The sequence below is a fragment of the Mauremys mutica genome, chromosome 7 (assembly GCF_020497125.1).
Source record: "Mauremys mutica isolate MM-2020 ecotype Southern chromosome 7, ASM2049712v1, whole genome shotgun sequence".
Taxonomy (NCBI): domain Eukaryota; kingdom Metazoa; phylum Chordata; order Testudines; family Geoemydidae; genus Mauremys; species Mauremys mutica.
Genome location: NC_059078.1, coordinates 128,946,164 through 128,968,135, shown reverse-complemented (window position 1 = coordinate 128,968,135; position 21,972 = coordinate 128,946,164). Strand labels below are relative to the sequence as shown.

Genomic DNA, 21,972 nt, shown 5'->3' with positions numbered 1-21,972 from the left:
AATCGCAGGGGTGGGTTGTGAGTCGGGATGGAGGGGCACTGACCGAGGTGGGGGCCCAGGGCTGGAATCGCAGGGGTGGGTTTTGAGACGGGATGGAGGGGCACTGACCGAGGTGGGGCCCCAGGGCTGGAATCGCAGGGGTGGGTTTTGAGACGGGATGGAGGGGCACTGACCGAGGTGGGGCCCCAGGGCTGGAATCGCAGGGGTGGGTTGTGAGTCGGGATGGAGGGGCACTGACCAGGGTGGGGGCCCAGGGCTGGAATCGCAGGGGTGGGTTGTGAGTCGGGATGGAGGGGCACTGACCGAGGTGGGGCCCCAGGGCTGGAATCGCAGGGGTGGGTTGTGAGTCGGGATGGAGGGGCACTGACCGAGGTGGGGGCCCAGGGCTGGAATCGCAGGGGGGTGGGTTGTGAGTCGGGATGGAGGGGCACTGACCGAGGTGGGGGCCCAGGGCTGGAATCGCAGGGGTGGGTTGTGAGTCGGGATGGAGGGGCACTGACCGAGGTGGGGGCCCAGGGCTGGAATCGCAGGGGTGGGTTGTGAGTCGGGATGGAGGGGCACTGACCGAGGTGGGGGCCCCAGGGCTGGAATCGCAGGGGTGGGTTGTGTCAGGATTGAGGGGCACTGACCGAGGTGGGGGCCCAGGGCTGGAATCGCAGGGGTGGGTTGTGAGTCGGGATGGAGGGGCACTGACCGAGGTGGGGGCCCAGGGCTGGAATCGCAGGGGTGGGTTGTGAGTCGGGATGGAGGGGCACTGACCGAGGTGGGGCCCCAGGGCTGGAATCGCAGGGGTGGGTTGTGAGTCGGGATGGAGGGGCACTGACCGAGGTGGGGCCCCAGGGCTGGAATCGCAGGGGTGGGTTGTGAGTCGGGATGGAGGGGCACTGACCAGGGTGGGGGCCCAGGGCTGGAATCGCAGGGGTGGGTTGTGAGTCGGGATGGAGGGGCACTGACCGAGGTGGGGGCCCAGGGCTGGAATCGCAGGGGTGGGTTGTGAGTCGGGATGGAGGGGCACTGACCGAGGTGGGGGCCCAGGGCTGGAATCGCAGGGGTGGGTTGTGAGTCGGGATGGAGGGGCACTGACCGAGGTGGGGCCCCAGGGCTGGAATCGCAGGGGTGGGTTGTGAGTCGGGATGGAGGGGCACTGACCGAGGTGGGGGCCCAGGGCTGGAATCGCAGGGTGTGTGGCTGCAGGCTGGGATGGAGGGGTGTTGGCAGTGCTTTGTGTGTGTGAGAGGGGACCCTAGGCTGGACCAGCAGGCACACTGGGCGCACTGGCTGTGTCCTGTGAGGGAAGCCTGCACACTCCCTGCCTGCACCATCCATCTCTTACATTAATTGGCACCAGAGTTCAGGCTCTGAGTGCTCTTGAACAGACCAGAGAGGGGCAGCGAGGTGCAGGGGGGAAGCCTGACTGTGCCCCTCAGAGAGGCCCGGCTGTCTCTGTCTATCGCGGGGAGTCAGTGCCATCGGCACCGCTGGGTGCTGACAGACAAAGCCGAGAGCCAGACTGCCTTGCGCCGGTAACACCGGATTCCTCTTTCTCTGCCCCTTGCCCTCCTCTGCTCTTCCTGTCAGAGCCCCTGTCTCCCTGGGTTGTCTCCCCTCCCCAGGCCCTGGCATTCTCCTCTCTCCAGTGCTGCCAGCCCACTGGCCCTGCCCTCATTGCACTGGTGCCTTGCTGTCACCAGCCGGAGGGTTAAGCTGCGGCAGCCCCAGGGCCAGGCTTGCTCAGCCCCGTGCTCTCTGTTGCTTTGGGAGGAGATGGGCTCCCGAGCCCAAGGAGAGCCTGCTGGGGACAGGTGAGTTTTGCCCATTGCTCTGACGGCAGCGAGACCCAAGTGCTTGGGGCAAAGTGCTGCACAGGGAGGTGCCCTTCATGGAGGAGCCTCATCTCCAGCTCCAGTGCCTTGGGGTGGGGCAGAGGAAGAGGGGCTCCTTTAGGTAGATGGGCCCCAGCCCTGGAGGGCTTTGAAGCTGGGAACCAGGGCCTGGCACTGGCTCTGGTAGTGATGGGGAGCCAGCACTGAGAGCTCCCTCTGCTAGGCCCAGCGAGACAGCGCTGCTAAGCCCAGCCCTGGCTGGAGAGACTGGTGTGGATCACAGCAGCCAGCAAGGAGCAGGCAGCGGCGGGAGCAGGACTGTCTGGTCTCTGCCATGAGCTGGGAATTGGGGAAAAGAGCTGCCTTGAGTCCGAGCACCCCAGGTGCTTGTCAGAGGCATCCCCAGCTGTGGAGCCCTACCGGGCTCTGCGGCGCTGTCTGTTCTCCAGCGTCCCTCTTCCTTGGGATAAGTCTGAGCTGCCCTTGCGCACCCTCCCTCACACCGGGGGCCTGGCATGATTCGCATGTGAAGCCAGTGGATTTGCACCCGCTCGGACTGTGGCCTGGTGCCTTTGCTCCTGGGGAGCTAGTGGGCACCAGTGCCTCCCCCCAGAGCCCTGACAGGAATGCACGAAAGGTGAAGGGAAGAATTCTGGCACAAAGCAGATCCTCGCCCCCAACCCGCGTCGCCCCCCGGGGAAAGCAGTTGGAGACAGCGGAATGTAAACATGTTGGACGGGAGCTTTACTCACCCCAGGTCTCTGGTTCTTGTCCTGGAGCAGGTGTGCTGGCAGCAGACTCCCTGAGCAATTGGGAGCAGAGCAGCAAAACCCTGGGCTGGTTCCTGTTTCCTGTGGTGGAAGTGAGACCGATTCAGGGATCAGTCCAGCAGTGGGCTCTGGAGCCCTTGGGGCCCGGGGAACCTCTCTTCCATCATCCCTGACCCCTCGCCCCCAGAGCAGGCAGTGCTGTGCTGAAAAGAGTGTGCCAGGCAGGTCAGACTCATGTTCATCAAGGAGGATGAAGCTTTGGGGACAGATTTAGTCCCAATATGTCATTTAGGGACAAGACTTTGTTACGGGGGCTGTGGCTTTCCCTGCATGACTGAGAAAAGGGAAGCCTAGAGAAGTCCCTCCCATCCTTCTGTGGCAGAGGGGACACGCTAAGGATAGAGCCCTGAGGGGCTGTGCTCCTCCGTACCCCCTGCAAATCACCCCACATCCTAGCCAAGCCGGGATGTGCCCTGAAAGAGGAGGAAGCCAGGACAGCAGAAGGATGATGCCAGCTCTGAAGCCTGTTGGCATCACACAGTTTTTACTTACTAAGTGTGTTCACTACCTGACACTGTGCAATGGCCCAGACGCTGCCAGAGCTCCTGGTCCAGGGAGGCTCAGAGGAGGCCAACATGAGCGAGAGCGGACAGTGAGGGGTGTTAGTTCCAGCTGGAATCCCTCCTGGAGTAGCTGGCCCGTCCGAAGAAGCAGGGCTAGGAACCTCCAGAACAGTCAATGTGAGGCTGCTCCAGGCACAAGGAGACCAGGGGATGCCCCCAGGACACAGAGGTGGGCAGAGGAGACAAATGGAGCAGTCAGGAAACTGGGTTTGAAATGGAGAGTGCCTACTGGGTTACATGGAGTCAGTCTTGGCCCCAGGCTGTGCAGGATCACTCCCTGCGGTGCTTTCATTGGGCTCCTACCAGCTTGGTGCAGAAAGCATCTGGACTCAAGTTCTAGCAGCTAATACAGCAGCTCCCCATGATGGCTTCACCTGGCCCCTCCCCTCAGAAAGGTGGGATTCCAGCCTTATGGGGTTATGCTCCTCTGATAGCTGCTCCTTTAAATGTGGGTGAGAGAAACAGCTGCAGCCAAGGTGGCTGTTCTGGCTGCAGGCTGCCACTCCCAGCTGGACGGTGTCCTCACTTCCAGTGTGGTGTGTTCCCTGCTGGTTTCTGTTTGGGCATGGGGGTGGTGCACCCTCCCATGTCCCAGGCTTAGGGGCATCTTCTGATATTCAAACGTTTCATCCTGCTTTCCCTAGTCATGGCCCCTGGGCCCCATGGATCAGTTCTTCTCTGCTGGCTTCTCATGCCTCCCCCACTCATCACTCAGTCATATTGAATCTCTCCTTCCCCGTCAGCCCCATTCTTGCTCTTCTCTGCGCTCCCTGTGTCTTTCTGGTTCGGAGGTGCCTGGAAGTGAATGCAATAGTCCAGAGGCTGTCACACCAGAGCTATATCGCGAGGGGCTATTCCCCCACCCCCAATGACTTCATGCTGCTGCATGCATAGGCCAGAACTGCATTGGCCTCTTGCAGCCACTGCCCTCTCCATACTGGCTGGCCGGTCTCCGGGCTGCACATATTTCCTTTGGGCACCCGGACTCGTGAGCAAAGAGTAACTCCTGGGCTTGGTGTTTGCTCTGTTCCTCACTCTGCTATTCCCCTTTCTCTGCAAAGCAGCTGCCCCAGCTGTCTGGGGGGAATGCTGGGGGGGCGGGGGGCACTAAAGGGTTAATGCTGCTGCCCCTAAACATGCTGCCAGAGATCTGCTAATCTGATAATTACAGCAACAAAAGCCATTTAGACAAACCATGACCTGACCCTGAGCGTTTGGAATGAAAACATTTTACCCTCCTCTGTCTGGATCCCGCTCCGAGAAAACATCTGTATTCAGAGGAATGCTGGGAAACGAACCCCCCCATCCCGAGCGGCCTAGCAGGAACAGCTGTAGCCTGAGCCACTCCGTCACGCTGCTTGGCTGTCAGCCCTTCCCCTCCCCGTGTCGGTCAGGGCTAGCTAGAGTGTAAGCCTTTTGGGGCAGGGCCTGCCTGCCCGGCTGGGTGTACAGCACCCTGGGACCCTGCTGTAATCCTGTGGCTACTCTAATGGGGGCAGCCCAATGCTCTTTGGAGCAGATGGTGAACAGGCCGGTCAGCGAGCTGCAGCTGTTTAACTGGAGATGCTGAGGGGAGAGGAGGGTGTCTAGCTCAGGCCCGGGTGAAAGCCAAGGGCAGCCAGAGAAGGAAATGCAGAGCCACAGCAGAGTTCTGGCCCCGGGGTGTAGAGAGAGAGCTGGGCTAATGGGTTAATTCCCCCTGCCTGGATGGCGTGAAGGAGCTGAGCTTGCTAGAGCCACCTGGCCTGTCGAAATCACGTCCTGGACATGGCTCCTGCACTGCGGCAGCCAGGCCCAGGCCCACGCGCTGGAGGGGGAGGAGGTGCAGGCTTGGCTGCTGGAGAGGAGCTGCCCAAGCTGATGGGTCCCCAGGCAGCAGCTCTTGGTGAATTTGTGTAAGACCAACCCTAGGGAGGACCCTGCACACCTGGGCCCATCCCCCAGCTCACTCTCTCTATAAACATGGCTTCCCAGGGTGGGGATGGTGAGTGTGGGGGGCGGGGTGGAGGGGGCTGTTTCACTCCAGTTCAGGATGGTGGCAGATCATTGCTGGGTGTCAATCGGAGGTGGGAGATGAAGGGCCGGGAGGGCACCTCAGGGCCAGTTTCTACATTCTCGCTTGACTTTACACACAGTTCTGTGGCAACCTTTGTGTAACTCGATGAGATGAAAGGAAGGGGCCAGAGCTATCATAGTGCTGTACAGGCATTAGTTAATACATATGATTATATGTATTATATGATAATAAGCCTCCTGTTTGTCTGTCTCGTTCACGCAGCTGTTCCCAGAGTCACATACCAGACCGACTGCTCTGTGAAAGTGAAGGAGCGGGAACCCGGCTTGGGCCACGAACACCCAGTCTCACTGGTAAGTAACTGCACTGGGTGAGCTCCCAAAGAGGAGCAGCTGGAGCATGTGTATGGGTGAGGGTCCCTGCAAGCACTTCAGTAGGCAAAAGCACTAGCAGCCCAGCCCACTGTCTGCCTCTATTAGTGCTGATCAGAAAATGGAGTAAAAAGTGGTGCCAAATCTTGTGCAATCATGTTCCCCTGCCATGGACATTATCCATCCCACTCCACCATTTACACACCATCTGTACAGCAGAGCCAGGCACAGGGACTCCTGGGCTCCATCCATGGGTATTGTGGCCAAGAAGCTGGTACAGACAGGTTGGCAGAAGATGCCAGGATGGCAGAAGATGCCAGCACCCCTGTGTTCTTCCCATGTGAAAAATAGTTCCACTATCCCACTGAAGCTATCTCATGTCAATCTGGAGAGCAAATGATCAGGAGAGTTAGAAGCCATTAAGGGGATGTCTATACTACACTAAAAAACCCAAAGCATCAAATCTCAGAGCCCAGATCAGCTGACTCAGGCTCATGGTGCTCAGGCTGCTGGGCTACAAATTGCAGTGTAGATGTTCTGGCTCAGGCTGGAACCTGGGCTCTGAGACCCTGAGAGGATGGAGGGTCCCAGAGCTCAGGCTCTAGCCCAGGCCAGAACATCTACACTGCAATTTAATAGTCTGAGTTAGCTGAGCTGGGCCAGCCACAGCTGTTCCACAGGTCTTTGATCACAGTTTAGACATTCCCTAAGGGCTCTGAGAACTAGGGTGACCAGATTCCCAATTTTATAGGGAGAGTCCCATTTTTTGGGGTTTTTTTCTTATATAGGCTCCTATTACCCCAACACCCTGTCCCGATTTTTCACACTTACTGTCTGGTGACCCTACTGAGAACCTGCTGGTCTGGAGGCTTGTCCTTACCTCATTGCTCTGGTTCAGGACTAGGATGCAGTAGATAATTTAGGCAGACTTCCCTCTTTATAATATCCCAGCACCTGTGAATTTTTTTGCAAACTGGGAGTAAACATGATTTTGGTCTCCAGGTTCTACATCTATGTTCACTTTCATTCCTCTTTTTCAACACTCTGACCATTGCTCAAATGTAAGAGGGCTCAGGTGCTGTTCATCACATGTATTAACTAATGCCTGTACGGCACTATGAAGATGAAAGGCTCTGTGTGGGGACTAAGAACTACATATTATTAAGCCCAACCCTGAAGACCTTACTCAATTTTCACTATGTCCTTTCTCAGGCTTCAGTGGAAGCTTTGGCTGAGTTAGGGACGGGGTAAAATCATGTGAAGATTTGGGGATTAGGCCTAATGCTATTGCCTTGCTGCCCCTTTTCATCCCATTCATATTTTCTCCAGGGGAGAGGGCATGAATTGCAACAAGCTGGCATGTGGTAGGATAATCCTGCCTCTCACTCATGGTCCGCTCTCCTGGCCAAACGTAAACGCCACTCTGCAGTTTCTGCAGGTAGGGCTCGGGAGTCTCATAGATTGTTGCTCTGCTCCAGGGTTTCTAATGTGGCTTCTCTTTTCAGCAAGGTGAAGATCTTTCAATCTGGTAAAAAGCTCTCGGGTAATTGTGGTGCTGAGATCAGTCATGGATTCTGTGTGCTTTCAAAATGACACACTCCACAGCTGTGTGGTAGCATAGTGTGGTAACCAGTTGTGTTATGCATCTCTTGGGTCACGCTGATGGGTCTGTTATTCATAAGGTCCTTTGTTTCCTTTTGAAAGGTCCTGCCTCTGTATGGGTGTGTGTAGGGGGGCAGACTAGATGCCCTCTCAAGGTCCCTTTGAGCCCTACATTCCCATGGTTCTGTGACTGTCACAGGTGTTACTTTCTCAGCTGGAGACCTATCAAACTTCCCATTCTGCAAAAGCTTCATGAGACAGGAAGACAGGTCCTTCCACGTAGTTCTGCCCTAGCTGATGGAGCATTTAGTGCCTCTCATCCTGCTTCTTCTCCAGTAACGGGAGCAAGGAGGAGCAGCTACGAAGGATGGGATGAAGCTGAGCATGAGGGGGGATTTGATAGCTGCTTTCAACTACCTGAAAGGAGGTTCCAGAGAGGATGGATCTAGACTGTTCTCAGTGGTGGCAGATGCCAGAACAAGGAGCAATGGTCTCAAGTTGCAGAGGGGGAGGTCTAGGTTGGATATTAGGAAACACTATTTCACTAGGCGGGTGGTGAAGCACTGGAATGGGTTACCTAGGGAGGTGGTGGAATCTCCATCCTTAGAGGTTTTTCAGGCCCAGCTTGACAAAGCCCTGGCTGGGATGACTTAGTTGGGGTTGGTCCTGCTTTGAGCAGGGGGTTGGACTAGATACCTCCTGAGGTCCCTTCCAACCCTGATATTCTATGAGTCTATGAAAAGGAAACCTCTTCTGAGCTGCAGGTCCACAGGCATGGGCTGCGGCAACCCCCCTCCCCCGCATTAGACAGAAGAAGACCTTCGGCAATACAGGGTAGGGAATGATCCTGCCGGGGAAGCCATTGTTTTTCCATCTCTGATGTGTATGATTCCGTTATCGCCCCTCAAGACAGTGTCTGTCCCTCGCTTGCCAAATTGAGCTCCGCCCAGTACAATCCAGTGGGAATAATTCCCGAGAGTCCAGTTAGACCGCACTGGGGCTCAGCTCCACCTCCTGCTCAACATTGCAGATTAGTCATGGTTAATTACAGGCATTATTTGTGCCACAGCTAGGCTGAGGCCCCACTAGAACCAAGGCCCCATAACATAGGTGCAGCACAAACACAGTGGAAGGAAGAGTCCCTGCCTTGAAGAGCTGGCAGTATAAGAATGTCCCATTCCTTCACTACCGTCCTCCGGGTTCCTCCATAGGCTGCTACAGGCCCCCACTCTGACACCAAAACACATGGCCAAAAACAGCCACAACAGAGCAATATTTATGTAAGATAAAGGGGATTTTTGGGGGCACAACAGGCCTCACCAGTGTGATCCCATTTAACACCCCATTCTGTGAATTACAGAACAGCTCTGTCCTTTCCCAGCACAGTCAGGATATTCTGTCCTTTCCCAGCAGAGTCCGATTTCTGCTACATGGACCAGGGGGTGGGGGGAAGAGGAGGTTGACACTGTTATTTTATCTCAGAGTGGTCAGTGTCAGGATCCAGTGGTGGAGGCTCGTCAAAGGGAAAGGAGGGGAATCCCTCACCTGAATGAACATGAATAAAAGGCTGTAGGGGCTGCTCCCTCTTTTCCCTGTTGGGGATAGTTAGAAGGTTGAGTTCCTTCAATTGTACGTTCTCACCACATCCCTCTGGCTGTGACACTGAGAGGAGTGTCTCCCATAAGCCACTGACAGTCACCAGTATCTGCTGCCACTCCTAAATTAACCATAAGTTACACCAACATAAGTGCTGGTGTGGACTATGCTATGCTGGCAGGAGAGTTTCTCCCGCTGACAGAGCTACTGCTGCTTGCAGGGGCTGGAGTAGTTAAGCCAGAGGGAGAGCTGTCTCCCATCGGCTTAGAGTGGCTACACTCGAACGCTTATGCAGCTGTGCTGCTGTAAGTTCTCGAGGGCAGCTGTCTCCTGACTTCCATGCGCAGGAGCTGTCAGTGATTCTAGCACCCAGACTCCTGACTGTCAGTCACAGATACAGGAAGACTATTATTGTTCAGTAGCACCCAGAGGCCCCAGTCAAGAGCGAGACCCCCTGGGCTGGGTCCTGCACGAACAGTCCCTGCCCTGAAGAGCAGATTTGGATCTTCAATGCAGTCTCAATACTGGATTTGTTCACACTTTTGACACTGCATGGTTGGGTCCTGAAGGCTCAAGACTTTATAGCATTTGAACTGAGATTCTCTCCTGATGAATGTGGCCTGGTTCACATCCTTCCTGCTCGGATCTCCACCAAACCATCAAGAAAGTTCTTCCCTGGAACATGCCCTGAGAGACCCCCAGGACTAGACAGATGGGGAAACAGTGTCTTCTTCCCTCCTGGTTTAGTTTGCATGCTGCTTCTAGCAGGAACTGGCCCTCATGCCTAATAATTCTGACTGAATCTATGTAACCTCACCCCAGTGCAGTTAGAGTAAGAACAAGATGAATGAGAGTCTCACTTTCCAGAGATCACTGCAACCAAAGGCAAAGGGATGCAGAACTCAAAACACCTTCCAGCAGGCCCAGAGGAGGGGACATATAAACGTAAGGAGCTGAACACTTTCCCTTATTTCTTGCCCTCTGAGCCCACCCAGGGAGCCCTTAATGACCAGCCATACGGTGCCTTGGAGATAAACACAACCATGACACACACAAGTGATCCCATAGCAGAGGCAGAAAGAGATGTTCCATTCAAATGACCTATTTTCACATGTGCCCTGGAGCTTCCTCCCAAACTTGTTCAGGTTTTGTCTTGTCTTTTCATACATGTTTTGGTTTTTTAAAGCAAATTTGGTGCTTGTGGCAGAAGAGAGACTGACAACCCAGGTCTATTCGTCTTCAGGGCAGGCACGACACTTGCAGCACCAACGCCTGCTGCCTTCCTACCAGACCACCAGCAGGCCTTGGCCATGACCAGAGGGCGAGGGAGAATACAGCCTCTAGAGCTGGTTTGCTCCTCAACCCCTTTGCTGAGGCAGCCAAGGGATATCAGCTGAACTAGGCTGAGATCCCCACCTCATTCTGCATGGGCCATTAAAGAGCCAACAGATGTTAATGACTTTCAGTCACCAGCTGAGCTAGTTTTGAACCAGTGCCCTGGAGCTGAAAGGCCCCCAACCCCAGAACTTCAAAATATATATATATAAACTTAAAAAACATGACAGGTCAGCAGAGTGCCTCTCCCTTGGGGCACAGACCTGGTGAAGGAGTCTGGGGCGGTAACTGCCTCACCTCATCCAGCAGTGCCCCAGCTTGATGTGTTCTCACCCAGCCGGAACTCATCTTAGTACCCAGTCACCTTTGCTTAGTTCAATCCTCAGCAGGGCTCCAGGCTCACCTGCACCATGAGGCTCAGAAGAACCACCTGGTATAAAAAGTATAAAGCTAACATGGCTCAACAGCGGCACCCAGAGGCCAACTGGGTTCATTGCAGAAGAGTAGAACAAACGCTTCATCTCGCCTAATATCAGCTCGGCATCATGGACTGAGTCCCACTCTTGCACTGGAGGCTGGCTGTGCAGAGCTGATTGTAGGATCAAGTTCTGTGTTTGTTACCAAGAGATCTCCATGGCTTTTCCCTCTCCCCATCTCAAATGGAAAATTGTCTCAGCACAAAACCTCTGTCCCCATCTACTTCTCAGGTATTTCTTATTGTCACCTCCCCATCCCCTGCAGGCTGGTAGCTATGCCACTCTCACTGTCACGCAGTCCCCGGGCGATGCTCTGGAACTGCTCCCTACGAAGCCAGGCAGGACTCTGGTGAAGTCTCCTCTCTGTGAGCAGACTGTCTCCAGGGCAAGAAGCTTCCTCAGCTTCCACCTTCCTGGGTCTGACCTTGGAGCATTCAGCATCCTCTGCCCCTCCGTGCGCTTCCCCCAGCGAGTCCGCCCAGGCGGGGTCCTGGGGAAGCCACAGGGTCCTGCACCCCCACTTCACAGTCAGACGTGACTCTCAGCCAGCCAGTAACACAGAGGTTTATTCAATAACAGGAACATGGTCTAAAACAGAACTTGTAGGTATAGAGAACGGGACCCCTCGGCCGGGTCCATTCTGGGGGGCAGTGAGCCAGACCCCCACATCTGCACTCACTCCTCATCCCCAGCCAGCTCCAAACTGACTCCCCTCCAGCCCCTCCTCTCTGGGCTTTGTCTTTCTCCCGGGCCAGGTCACCTGATTTCTTTGTTCTCCCACACCTTTAGCTATCTCCTTGCAGGGGGGAAGGGCCCCGGCCATTAGTTGCCAGGAGAGAGCATCGACCATTTATGCACACTGGCCTTTATCCTACCACCTAGAGACTTAAGAAATGCATAGGGGAAACTGAGGTACCCCTATACTATTCAGAGGAAACATTAAGAACAGTCCCACTTTGTCACACTCACCACCTCCTTTGATCCCTTCTTCCACCTCTCACCCCACAGTATGACTTCTCTGTCCTGAAATACCAGTACCCTCCCCTCCGACCATTAGTATCATTTTGCCTGCCAAGGCCACAAATATGAATAACCCATGTGGGTCCTCCTGCACCCTTACATTTCACGAGGTGGGTGCGTGGATGGCTGAGAACAGAAAGAAGAGGGAAAATTTTATTTAAGATGTTAAAAAAAGTGAACGGTACAGAGTTTAAGCGTAGAAGTGTCTGGTTATCAGGGAATAACATGCAGATTATCAAGGGGTGTGAAGTTCGGTTTAAGATTGGATGGCGTAAGGAATACATAATCTGCAATATCCCCAATTGGGGATAAAAGGTTAACGGGTCAAAGTACAGACACTGAGATATGAGGGTATGTTGTTCGTATAATGGCTATGTTCAGATGTGGAGTATAATGAGCGGATACGATGATGAGGCTGGATTGACCCTCATTTGGTGAGATTTAACATTCAGTGAGTTTATGATTCCAGTTCATATGGTCCAACAGAAAGTTTCTCGATCCCTTTCTTGTAGTTGATGCACGATGTCACTCCGGCTCATGCCTCCTGGTACTGTCAGTGGCTCATGCTGTGTTCGATGCAGATGTCCCTGGACCATCAGATGGTGTCTGAGACCACGAGGTGCCGCATGACCCATGTGTAGCGTCGACTGATCACGCAGGTCCACAGCATGCGCTCGTTGCAGGGGTCCCAAGTGCCCAGAGCTCCGACGATCAGGGCATCTGAAAGTTACCACATTCCTCTGAGCCTCTCGGCTTCTCTAGTCTTCTGAGCTTGTTATTTGGATTGTGAGGTCTTTGGGTTAGGGGCTTTCTCTGGTACGGGGTCTAGTGTGGGGACCATAATAACAGGGCTAGTTTTTTAACCAGTAAATGTCAGTGAACATCAAACTGATCACACAGCCCCAAACCAATGAAAACCGTTTCCATCAATAATAATGGAGAGTTACAGCTCGGCAAAGTAAGAAAAACGGGTCTTGAGAACATGTTAGAGACTGTCATTAAAAATGATTGTCCGACACCGCCCGGGGTTTCCTGCAATTGTGCAAACAGCCATTAAAAATAGGAAAAAGTGCATGAAACCAAACATGGCTGTTCTCCATCCGCAGGATAAACAGCAGACCTGCACTCTGCCCAGCCTAGGAAAAACAAATGATCAGCCAGCCCCCGCCCCGGTGTCAGCCACCCTGTGGCCCTACCAAGCTCACTTCCCTAGGTCCTGCCCCCCGGGGCCCAGCCCTCCTCCAGAACCCCAGCCAGCCCCCTGCAGGTCCCCCCTTAGCACCCCAGCCAGAGCCAGGCGCCTGCCCAAACCCCAGCTGGAGCCCAAGCCAGCCCCCCCACAGGACCTGAGCCAACCCTGCCCCCCCCAACCCCAGCAAGAGCCAGCCCCCCCCGAACCCCAGCCAGAGCCAGCCCCCCCCGAACCCCATCCGGGGCCCGAGCCAGCCAGAGCCTGAGCCAGCCCGCCCCCCGGCAGAGCCCGAGCCTGCCCCCCCGAATCCCAGCCAGAGCCCGAGCTAGCCCGCCCCACGCAGAGCCCCCGCCTGCCCCGCCCCCCCCCCCCCCGAACCGCAGCCAGAGCCTGAGCCAGCCCCGCCCCCGGCAGGGCCCGAGCCTGCCCCGCCCCCCCGAACCCCAGCCTGAGCCAGCCCCCCCCCCCGGCAGGGCCGCGCCCCAGCCAGAGCCTGAGCCAGCCCCCCCCCCCGGCAGGGCCGAGCCTGCCCCGCCCCCCCGAACCTCAGCCAGAGCCAGAGCCTGAGCCAGCCCCCCCCCCGGCAGGGCCCGAGCCTGCCCCACCGAACCCCAGCCAGGGCCCGAGCCTGCCCCCCCCCCGGCAGGGCCCGAGCCTGCCCCACCGAACCCCAGCCAGGGCCCGAGCCTGCCCCACCGAACCCCCGAACCCCAGCCAGAGCCCGAGCCCGCCCCCCCCCCCGGCAGGGCCGAGCCTGCCCCGCCCCCCCGAACCCCAGCCAGGGCCCGAGCCAGGCCCCCCAGCAGAGCCCGAGCCGCCCCCCCCGAACCCCAGCCGGGGCCCGAGCAGGACCCGGCCCGCCCCTCCTGGCCACGCGGATCGCGGGTGACCCCCCCAGCCCCTGGCGCGACTCCAGCCCGCACGTGGCCCCGCCCCCATCCAGCCTTACCACGCTCAGAGGCGCCCACTTGAAGTCCCGCCCTCTCCTCCAATCAGTGCAGCCTCTGTGGCTCTCCCTGGCCACCACTGGGCAACGGGGACGTCAGCTGCCACGCAACTGCGTGCGCTTCACACCATGTGATTGGGTATTGTGGAGTCACCCCGCCCCTGCCGCACTGTGATAGGCTATGCAGACCCCGCCCATCTCTCGCGCTTTGTAATTGGGAAAGCCAGCCTGAGCCTATCTGATTGGCTATCCCGGCTCCTCCCCGCCCCGAGGAGATCTGATTGGCTGTTCCCGCTCGCCCTCGCCTTTGGCGAACTGTGATTGGCTGCGCCCGGTCCCACCCCCCCCGGCTGCCGGTGAAGGTGAGAGTCTCCTCTGAGCCGCCGTCTCGGTCGCGCGGCCCCGCAGCAGCGCGGAGCCATGGCCGCCGCCGGCTCCCTCTTCGCCTCCGTGCCGCGGGCCCCGCCCGTCGCCGTGTTCCAGCTCACGGCCGACTTCCGGGAGGACCGGGACCCGCGGAAAGTCAACCTGGGGGTGGGCGGTGAGTCGGGCCGGGGCCGGGGCCGGGGTGAATGGGAAGCCGAGGGTGGTGAGTGAATGGGGGAGTGGGGGTGGTGAGGGGGGGTGAATGGGGGAGTGGGAGGGGGGCTGAATGGGATGGTGGTGAGTGGGGGGGTGAGGGTGGTGTGGCTGGGCGGGGGAGGGGTGAATGAGGAGGGGTGGTGAGTGGGGCTGGGCGGGGGGGGATGGTGAATGGGGGGGTGGTGATGATTGGGAAGCTGGGGATGGGTGGGGTGGTGGTGAATGGGGCTGGGTGGGGGCGGGGTGGTGATTGGGAGCCAGGGGGTGGTGAATGGGTCAGTCTAGTGGGCTCCCAGTGGCCCCTGTGTCTGATCCCGGGCAAGGCGTGACCTGGGCTGATGTGGGTGCAATGGGGGGGCCTTAGGTCAGCCAGGGGATTGTGATGGTTCTAGAAAATGGGTGACTGGCCCCTTCCTGAGTTGCTTCCTGTTCTCCACAATGGGTCACCTGAACACTAGCATGCTCAGTGCTCACTTCCCATTTGGCCTCCAGCCCTGCTGGGCCCCATGCTCTGCCCCCTGGACCTTTCCATGTGCTAAGCTGAGCCAGGATGCTGGCACCCAGGCCCTTAGGGGAGGAGGCCTGGGGGGTGGAGGCCTGGTGCGCTGGCTCCATTTCAGCACTACCCCTGCACTGTGTGACCTTGGATGGGTTGTCTCCTTGTGCAAAGCAAAGCTGGGTGGGAGGGGAGGTGTGATCTTTGTCCTCTGCACAGGAGGCAGGGTCCAGGCTGAGTCTGTTAGTGTTCAGCACAGTGAGGTGCTGAGACAGAAGGTCCTAGAGATGTGTGAAGGGTTATCGCAGGGGTCGGCAACCTTTCAGAAGTGCTGTGCCGAATCTTCATTTATTCACTCTAATTTAAGGTTTCGTGTGCCAGTCATACATTTTAATGTTTTTAGAAGGTCTCTTTCTATAAGCCTATAATATATAACTAAACTATTGTTGTATGTAAAGTAAATAAGGTTTTTTAAATGTTTAAGAGGCTTCATTTAAAATTAAATTAAAATGCAGAGCCCCCCCCGGATTGGTGGCCAGGACCTGGGCAGTGTGAGTGCCACTGAAAATCAGCTCGCATGCTGCCTTCGGCACATGTGCCATAGGTTGCTTACCACTGGGTTAGCGTATGATCTGCCTTTGTAGGGGTGCCAGCTCCATGGCTCTGGAGACTGAACTCCTCTAGTCAGTGCTGTGCCCTCCCAAGTAGGCTTCCCCTACTCAGTCCTGCCCCAGGTAATACGCCTGACCCTGGGGTACTGCCACCGAGGGCAGAATAGACTTCAGTCTTCACAGCTCGTTCAGTGAGGTCTACTCTCTGAGCGTGGTATCGAGAGAGCAGATTGGTGCCAGTGGTGACTCCTGTCTGGGGGAGAACTAGTAATTCATCTCACGTCATGGTGAATGGACAGCTGTTGAGGGCAACTATTTTCAGTCTCTAACGCCCCTAGTTGCCTTGATTCCAGTGCCAGAGAGGCAGAAGTCTGTATCCTAATGTCTGTCCAAATTCAGTCTTTGTCATTCTGATTCCGTTCCATTTAGGGAACAATATAGGAACCCCCTCCCGGTGTCTGTAGGCTGTAAAATGGCACAGAAATGGCCCAGACTCCATAATTAGAGTGGATCCCAGATGCCTGTTCCTGGCAGTGCCCAGTGGAGGGGAATTGATTCGAAGATTCAGGCTTGAGACCCCAAAATTCCCTGCTGGCACAGTTCGCTCTGCCCTCCCTCCCAAGGTAGATAACTGGAGTTCCATGCAGTATGTTGTGGGTAGACCTTTAGGGTTAGACAGATGCTAAATAACCCATGGCCCTTTTCGTAAGACCTAGGGTTTGCCCCAGCATTTCTTCATCTCAGCTAGTCTGCAGCATGTTGTGTGCCGTTTTCCCATCTTGCTTCTGACTTGCATGCAGAGGTGGCTGCATTTCCCTGCACACGTGGACTGGTTTAGAAAGCATTTTGTCCTGAAAGGTGCTGAGGAAATGTTACTTCAGTTACAGTCACTCCCTCTTCCCTGTGAAATGTATTTACCAGGTTCCATCAAGCATGCTCAGTGCTGTTGGGAATGGACAGGAAGACTCATCCCTGCTCCACAGAGCTTATGAGCCTAATCCACAGCATGTGCATGCTAGTGAGTGCACTGGATGGTATGAAGGTGGCACTACTTGGATCACTATAGGTCAGGTGCTTTTGCGTGTGGAGTCTGTCCAGAAGCAGCATTGCTAGTGTAGTGCAGCTTGTACTGTCCCTTAGTGTTTGGAAGGTTAACAGAATCCATCTAATCACTTCCTAATTTATCTTCTTTACTCATGAAATGTTTTCATGGGAAACTGTGGTGGGGGGAAGGGGTGCTATGGCCTATGGATTCCGGAGACAGTCTGTAAAGGATATATCCCAGGTCATAAGAAAATGTATCGTTCCCCTCCCATCCTGCCCTCCCCGTGGCCTCAACCTCTGGATCTGAACAGCAATTGCGAGAATGGGAATGAGATCTAGTCTAATAACTGTGGGTAAGTTTTTCTGGCTGAGTGTTCCCTTGGCTTGTGGAGCGTAAGACTCTCCTTTTCTCTCTTGCAGCCTATCGCACAGATGAGGGGCAGCCCTGGGTCCTGCCCGTAGTGAAGAAAGTTGAGCAGAAGATCGCTAATGATGCCAGCTTGAACCATGAATACCTGCCGATCCTCGGCCTGCCTGAGTTCCGGGCCAACGCTTCAAGGATCGCGCTTGGAGAGGACAGTCGTGCTATCAAGGAGAATCGTGTAAGCTCTGGAGGGAAGTGACTCTGAGACATACTGGTGAATGGGGTCTCTGGAGGATGGGAGAGATCCTGCCAGGATTGCAGAGTTTGCCCTGACTGGTCTGGCACTGAGCTCAGTTTCAAGTCGGCATTCTGGCTGCATGGAGCTGTTGGCGTGCTCAGAGCTCTCTGCACATGTAGGGTTTGGGCTCCCATCTAGACGCTGAATACAAGAAACCGACAGGAAACCTCCCCCTGGGGGAAGGCAGAAGATCTGGGTTCTGCCACCTGATGTTGAACCATTCCAGAACTGGCCAGGCATCTGCCCTTGGACTCTGATGGGAAGGGCCAGCGGGTCTGACAGAAACAGCTGGAAACCTGCCAAGGCCCAAAGGGGGTGTGAGAAATGTGAGAGAAGCTGTTTAAGGAGGAGTGACAGCAGGATGGGAGCTGAGGGTAGATGATGTGGGGTTATTTAGGTGTGTTAGTGCATCCCATGGTCAGTGCTGACCTACGTGGCTGCGGTATGAAAGTCCTGGTTGGCCTGGAAACAGGTGCTCTGATACCATGGTATGGGGCTTTATAAGTTAGCAGTCACTGAGGAGCAGAGCCTGCCCCAGTATTGCAGAGGAGCTGCTGCTTTGATGTCAGGAAGCCTGGCCTAGGAGGCGCTGTCCTGGGCTGTGGCAATTAAAGGGATCTGCCTCAGATTGGATGAGGGGTGCTGATTTCCTGGTCTGGGGGGGTTGATCCCTTTAATAACTGGAGGCCAGCGAGGCTCATCTCACTCTGTCCCTTTCTGATGTTTCCACATGGTCTCTGCACTGATGCCATCTGTTGGTGGCAGGCTCTTGGTGACCCTGCTCTGCCTTTCAGGTAGGAGGCGTTCAGTGCTTGGGCGGGACTGGCGCTCTGCGCATCGGAGCAGAGTTCCTGCGGCGCTGGTACAATGGAACCAACAACACAGCAACTCCTATCTACATCTCTTCTCCTTCCTGGGGTGAGTGCTGCAGCGTGTTCACGCTTACTGCTCACTGGAGCCTGCAGGACAAGTGGGTAAGGTGGGAGCAGTCCGGCCAGACTCTTCACGCTGTGGGGGGCTGATGGGAGGGGGAAAGGTGTCTCATACGAACAAGGGACAGGTTCTCCCCCTCCGTGGGCGGTGTGGTGGGAGGCAACTTAAGTCAGGACTGGAGGAACTGACTGGCTCAGGCAGCTCTCCAGTACAGATGGACTGGTCTCCTCTCTCCTCAGAGAACCATAACGCTGTGTTTGTGAATGCTGGCTTTAAGGACATCCGGGCCTATCGCTACTGGGATGCTGCTAAGAGGGGGCTGGACCTGGAGGGGCTCCTGGAGGACATGGAGGTGGGTAAGAGTGCCTTGGAGAGGCGATCTCCTGAGCTGCATCCAAAGGCACCAGCTGCCCTAGTTTCAGATCAGCCAGGCCCTTCTGTGCAGGAGCCTGCCAGTTTCTTGCCTAAGGGTAACTGGAGCAGGACTGAAGCCAGATCTGTGTGATAGAGTCCAGCAGAGTGGCCAAGGCAGCTGGTGGCTGACTGGATGTGGGCCCTCTGCTGTGTGTGCATGTGACTGAGAACTGCTCTTTCCTCAGAGTGCACCCGAGTTCTCCATCTTTGTTCTGCATGCCTGTGCGCACAACCCAACTGGCACAGACCCCACCCTGGAGCAGTGGAAACAGATTGCTGCTGTCATGAAGGTATCCGCGGAGAGTGGACTGGTGGGGAGAGGGCTGTAGTGTGGCCAGGGAGCAGGAAGCCCTCGAGCCAACCAGAGCACAAACAGGACTCTAGACTCTATTTGGGGAAGAGGTAGGGGTGGGCAAAGTTCGGTGAGGAGTGGGAGAAAGGGCCCCTCCCTGGTGAGTTGTTGGAGCCTTAGGTAAGAATGAGGAGGGGCTGGGACCAGCAGAAATCTGCTCTTGGACACCACAGGATGTTTAAATTGCCCCAGTTCTGCTTGTGCTGCTAACTTGCATTTAATCTCAGGCTCTGGCTGGTACATATGCATCTGGAAAGACTTCCCTCTCTCCTGGGTGCCCAGTAACAGGATGTGAAATAAGTCTCATCCCCTCCTCTGTCCCCCAAAGAACACACTAGCCAGGTAAAAGGGACACTTCTGTCCTTCTCCCCGGTGGTTTGGGAGGCAGCTGCTGCTGTTTCCTTGTAGTGACCTTCCTCTCCCATCCGCTGGGCTGTGATTTGACACACTCCCCAGCTTGTCTCAAAGTCTCCCCCTTCATTCAAGTCCTAATGGCAGTGCTCCAGTCAGGCTTGAAGGGGTTCCCACCCTGCCCCAGATTCACACTGACACTTAAAGGACTTCCCAGCAAGATCAGCCTACCCTGCTTGGGTGAGGGGAGGGGGCAGAAATGGGGACAAGGGGTTCTTAGGGGTAGGGCGGGGTCTCCCCTCTAATTATCTTCCTGTCTGCAGCGCCGGTTCCTGTTCCCATTCTTTGACTCAGCCTATCAGGGCTTTGCCTCCGGCTGTCTGGACAGAGATGCCTGGGCCGTGCGGTACTTTGTCTCTGAGGGCTTCGAACTCTTCTGTGCTCAGTCCTTCTCCAAGAACTTTGGGCTCTACAGTGCGTATCCCTCTGGCAGCAGCTAACCCTGCAGATTGGGCCAGCCTCCCTGGGGGTGGTGGGTGAAGCCTGCCGGGATGTGGGGCACAGGGGCTGGGTGTAGTGGCTCATGTCTCCATGTCTGTGTCCAGATGAGCGAGTGGGGAACCTGAGTGTGGTGGGGAAGGACGCTGACAACGTGCAGCGTGTCCTTTCCCAGATGGAGAAGATTGTCCGCACCATCTGGTCCAACCCTCCCTCACAAGGAGCACGTATCGTGGCTACCACCCTCACCTGCCCGCAGCTCTTCGCTGAGTGGTAAGTGGTGCCGGTGCCAAAATGGGGTGTTGAAGGGAGGAGCTGTCATACCAGGGCATGGATAGACCTGGCTAAATTCCACTACTGGCTCCCTCTCTCCCCTGCACAGGAAGGACAATGTGAAGACAATGGCAGATCGGGTCTTGCTAATGCGGTCGGAGCTCAGGGCCCGGCTCGAGGCTCTAGGGACCCCAGGCACCTGGAATCACATCACTGAGCAGATTGGCATGTTCAGTTTCACAGGGCTGAACCGTAAGTATCAATGAACCAGATGCTGTTGCAGCAGGAGGTAAGCTCAGGGGCCTGGAACTGAGTGGGGTTGGGCTGCAGGAACCCAAGCTGGATGCCTGAAGAACTTCTCCAGTGTCTTTCTAGGGTGCAGTCTTGGGCCTCTGATGGGTAGTAGGAAAGTCTGGATGGAGAGCAGTCAGCACTCCTGGCCTGCTCTCTACAGCACCTCCTGCTGGGTCTGGCCAGGACTGGAGTAGCTTAGTGCTCACCCACAGCCAGTGCTCCTGCTGTTCTCTCTACTCGTCTTCTGCTTGGAGAGGCTGGGTTTGGAATAGCTCTGTGCGTTATTTCACTGGCCAGGTCCTGAACCCCTTCTCTCCATTCTGAAAGCCGATGAGATGCAGCACTGACCTGCATTCTGGGATTTCCAGGTCTCCCACATGGCTGACCTGACTTCTCTCTTGAATGTTTCTCCAGCTAAGCAAGTGGAGTACATGATCAAGGAGAAGCACATCTACCTGATGGCCAGTGGACGCATCAACATGTGTGGCCTGACCACCAAGAACCTGGACTACGTGGCCAGCTCCATCCACGAAGCGGTCACCAAGTTCCAGTGAAGAACACAGACCACTGAACTCCCATCTGAACCCACCAAAGCAGTAGTGTGTAGTCTGTTTCCCTGCTCATAACTCACCTCCATCACACCTGTGAGGGTTTAATAAGGATGGGGAACAGTGGCTATATCAGGGATATCAGTCTGCCTGCATCTCTGAAAGCCCACTTATACTACAGGCCAGTGCCCTCCTGGGGCTGGTGGGAAAGTAAGCCATCTTGTCTCATTTGGCTGACAGCAGCCATATGCGCTGGGACCCATACATCTCAAAGCTGCCTATTTCCATGCAACCAAATAGACCCAGTATAACCAAAATGGTTTGCCCAGTCAACTTCTGTACAGGTGCAGTGCATTGTGGGATAGGTGCCCAAATTCATGGGCCCCCGTGTCTTGTCTGTGGGTTGGAGGCACTGTAAAATTTCAGGGAGTGAGCCTATTGTTGGCTTTCGCCTCACATGAGCAAAGCGTGATTGTTTCTTTGTGTCGCTGCTGCTTTGTGTTGCTGAAAGAAAATAAACCTCCATCTCCGAAGGATGCCCTGCTGGGTGTTTGTCCTGCTGCCTGTGATCTGTGTCTGCATTGCTGTGTAACTGCCTAAACTGGCATTGACATGCTGGTGGCAGAGGGAAGATGGGACATGACCTTGCGTGGCCAAACTCTAACTATTGCAATAGGCTCCAGCCTTGGAGTGCTGAACTGCTGGGGGGGGTGGCTCCTCTGCCCATCCCCCCCTCTAAGCAATAGCAGCCCTCCCTCCCAGGTCCACAATAAAAGCCCTACGATCCAAGGCTTCATCTTATTTTAAAGAAGAGACTTGCCCAGAGGTTCATTCTTTGATGGCATCTCATGGCTACTTTCCCTTTCCATTTACCATTGCATCCCCCTGGAAACTACAGCTACTCACGGGGCAAAATGCTGCTAGGAAAGTTCTGATGAATCCAAAGTGTGTCCTTGAATAACTAATCAATTCGCTCCCCATGTATTGCTTCTGTTTCTTTGCCTGGCTTTGCTCGGCCTGTGTATATGCATGTTTCCCACTTGGTGAGATGTTGACCAGACATCTGATCATCTCCTCCACAGGGGACTTCTTCTCTAGATCATAGCCCCTGTCCCATGGGTGGTTCCATTCCTCTGAGTCGATCCT

The 21,972-nt window shown here is 55.7% G+C and overlaps 1 protein-coding gene and 1 long non-coding RNA gene across 2 annotated transcripts in view; both read left to right on the top strand.

Moving 5' to 3' along the window:
- Positions 1 to 5,649, top strand: part of LOC123374593 — a 43,662-nt gene extending 38,013 nt beyond the window's left edge. The window contains exon 3 of the long non-coding RNA XR_006581135.1: positions 5,495 to 5,649. This is a non-coding gene — a long non-coding RNA (uncharacterized LOC123374593). The remainder of the gene's footprint in view (positions 1 to 5,494) is intronic.
- An 8,462-nt stretch (positions 5,650 to 14,111) lies between these two features.
- Positions 14,112 to 21,359, top strand: GOT1 (glutamic-oxaloacetic transaminase 1). The gene is made up of 9 exons (XM_045025302.1): positions 14,112 to 14,309; positions 16,922 to 17,103; positions 17,958 to 18,081; positions 18,336 to 18,448; positions 18,696 to 18,800; positions 19,537 to 19,687; positions 19,819 to 19,984; positions 20,094 to 20,236; positions 20,693 to 21,359. The coding sequence occupies exons 1-9, from the start codon at positions 14,189 to 14,191 to the stop codon at positions 20,830 to 20,832; spliced, it is 1,245 nt and encodes a 414-aa protein (XP_044881237.1). The 5' UTR covers positions 14,112 to 14,188; the 3' UTR covers positions 20,833 to 21,359.
- Positions 21,360 to 21,972: the final 613 nt, after the last annotated feature.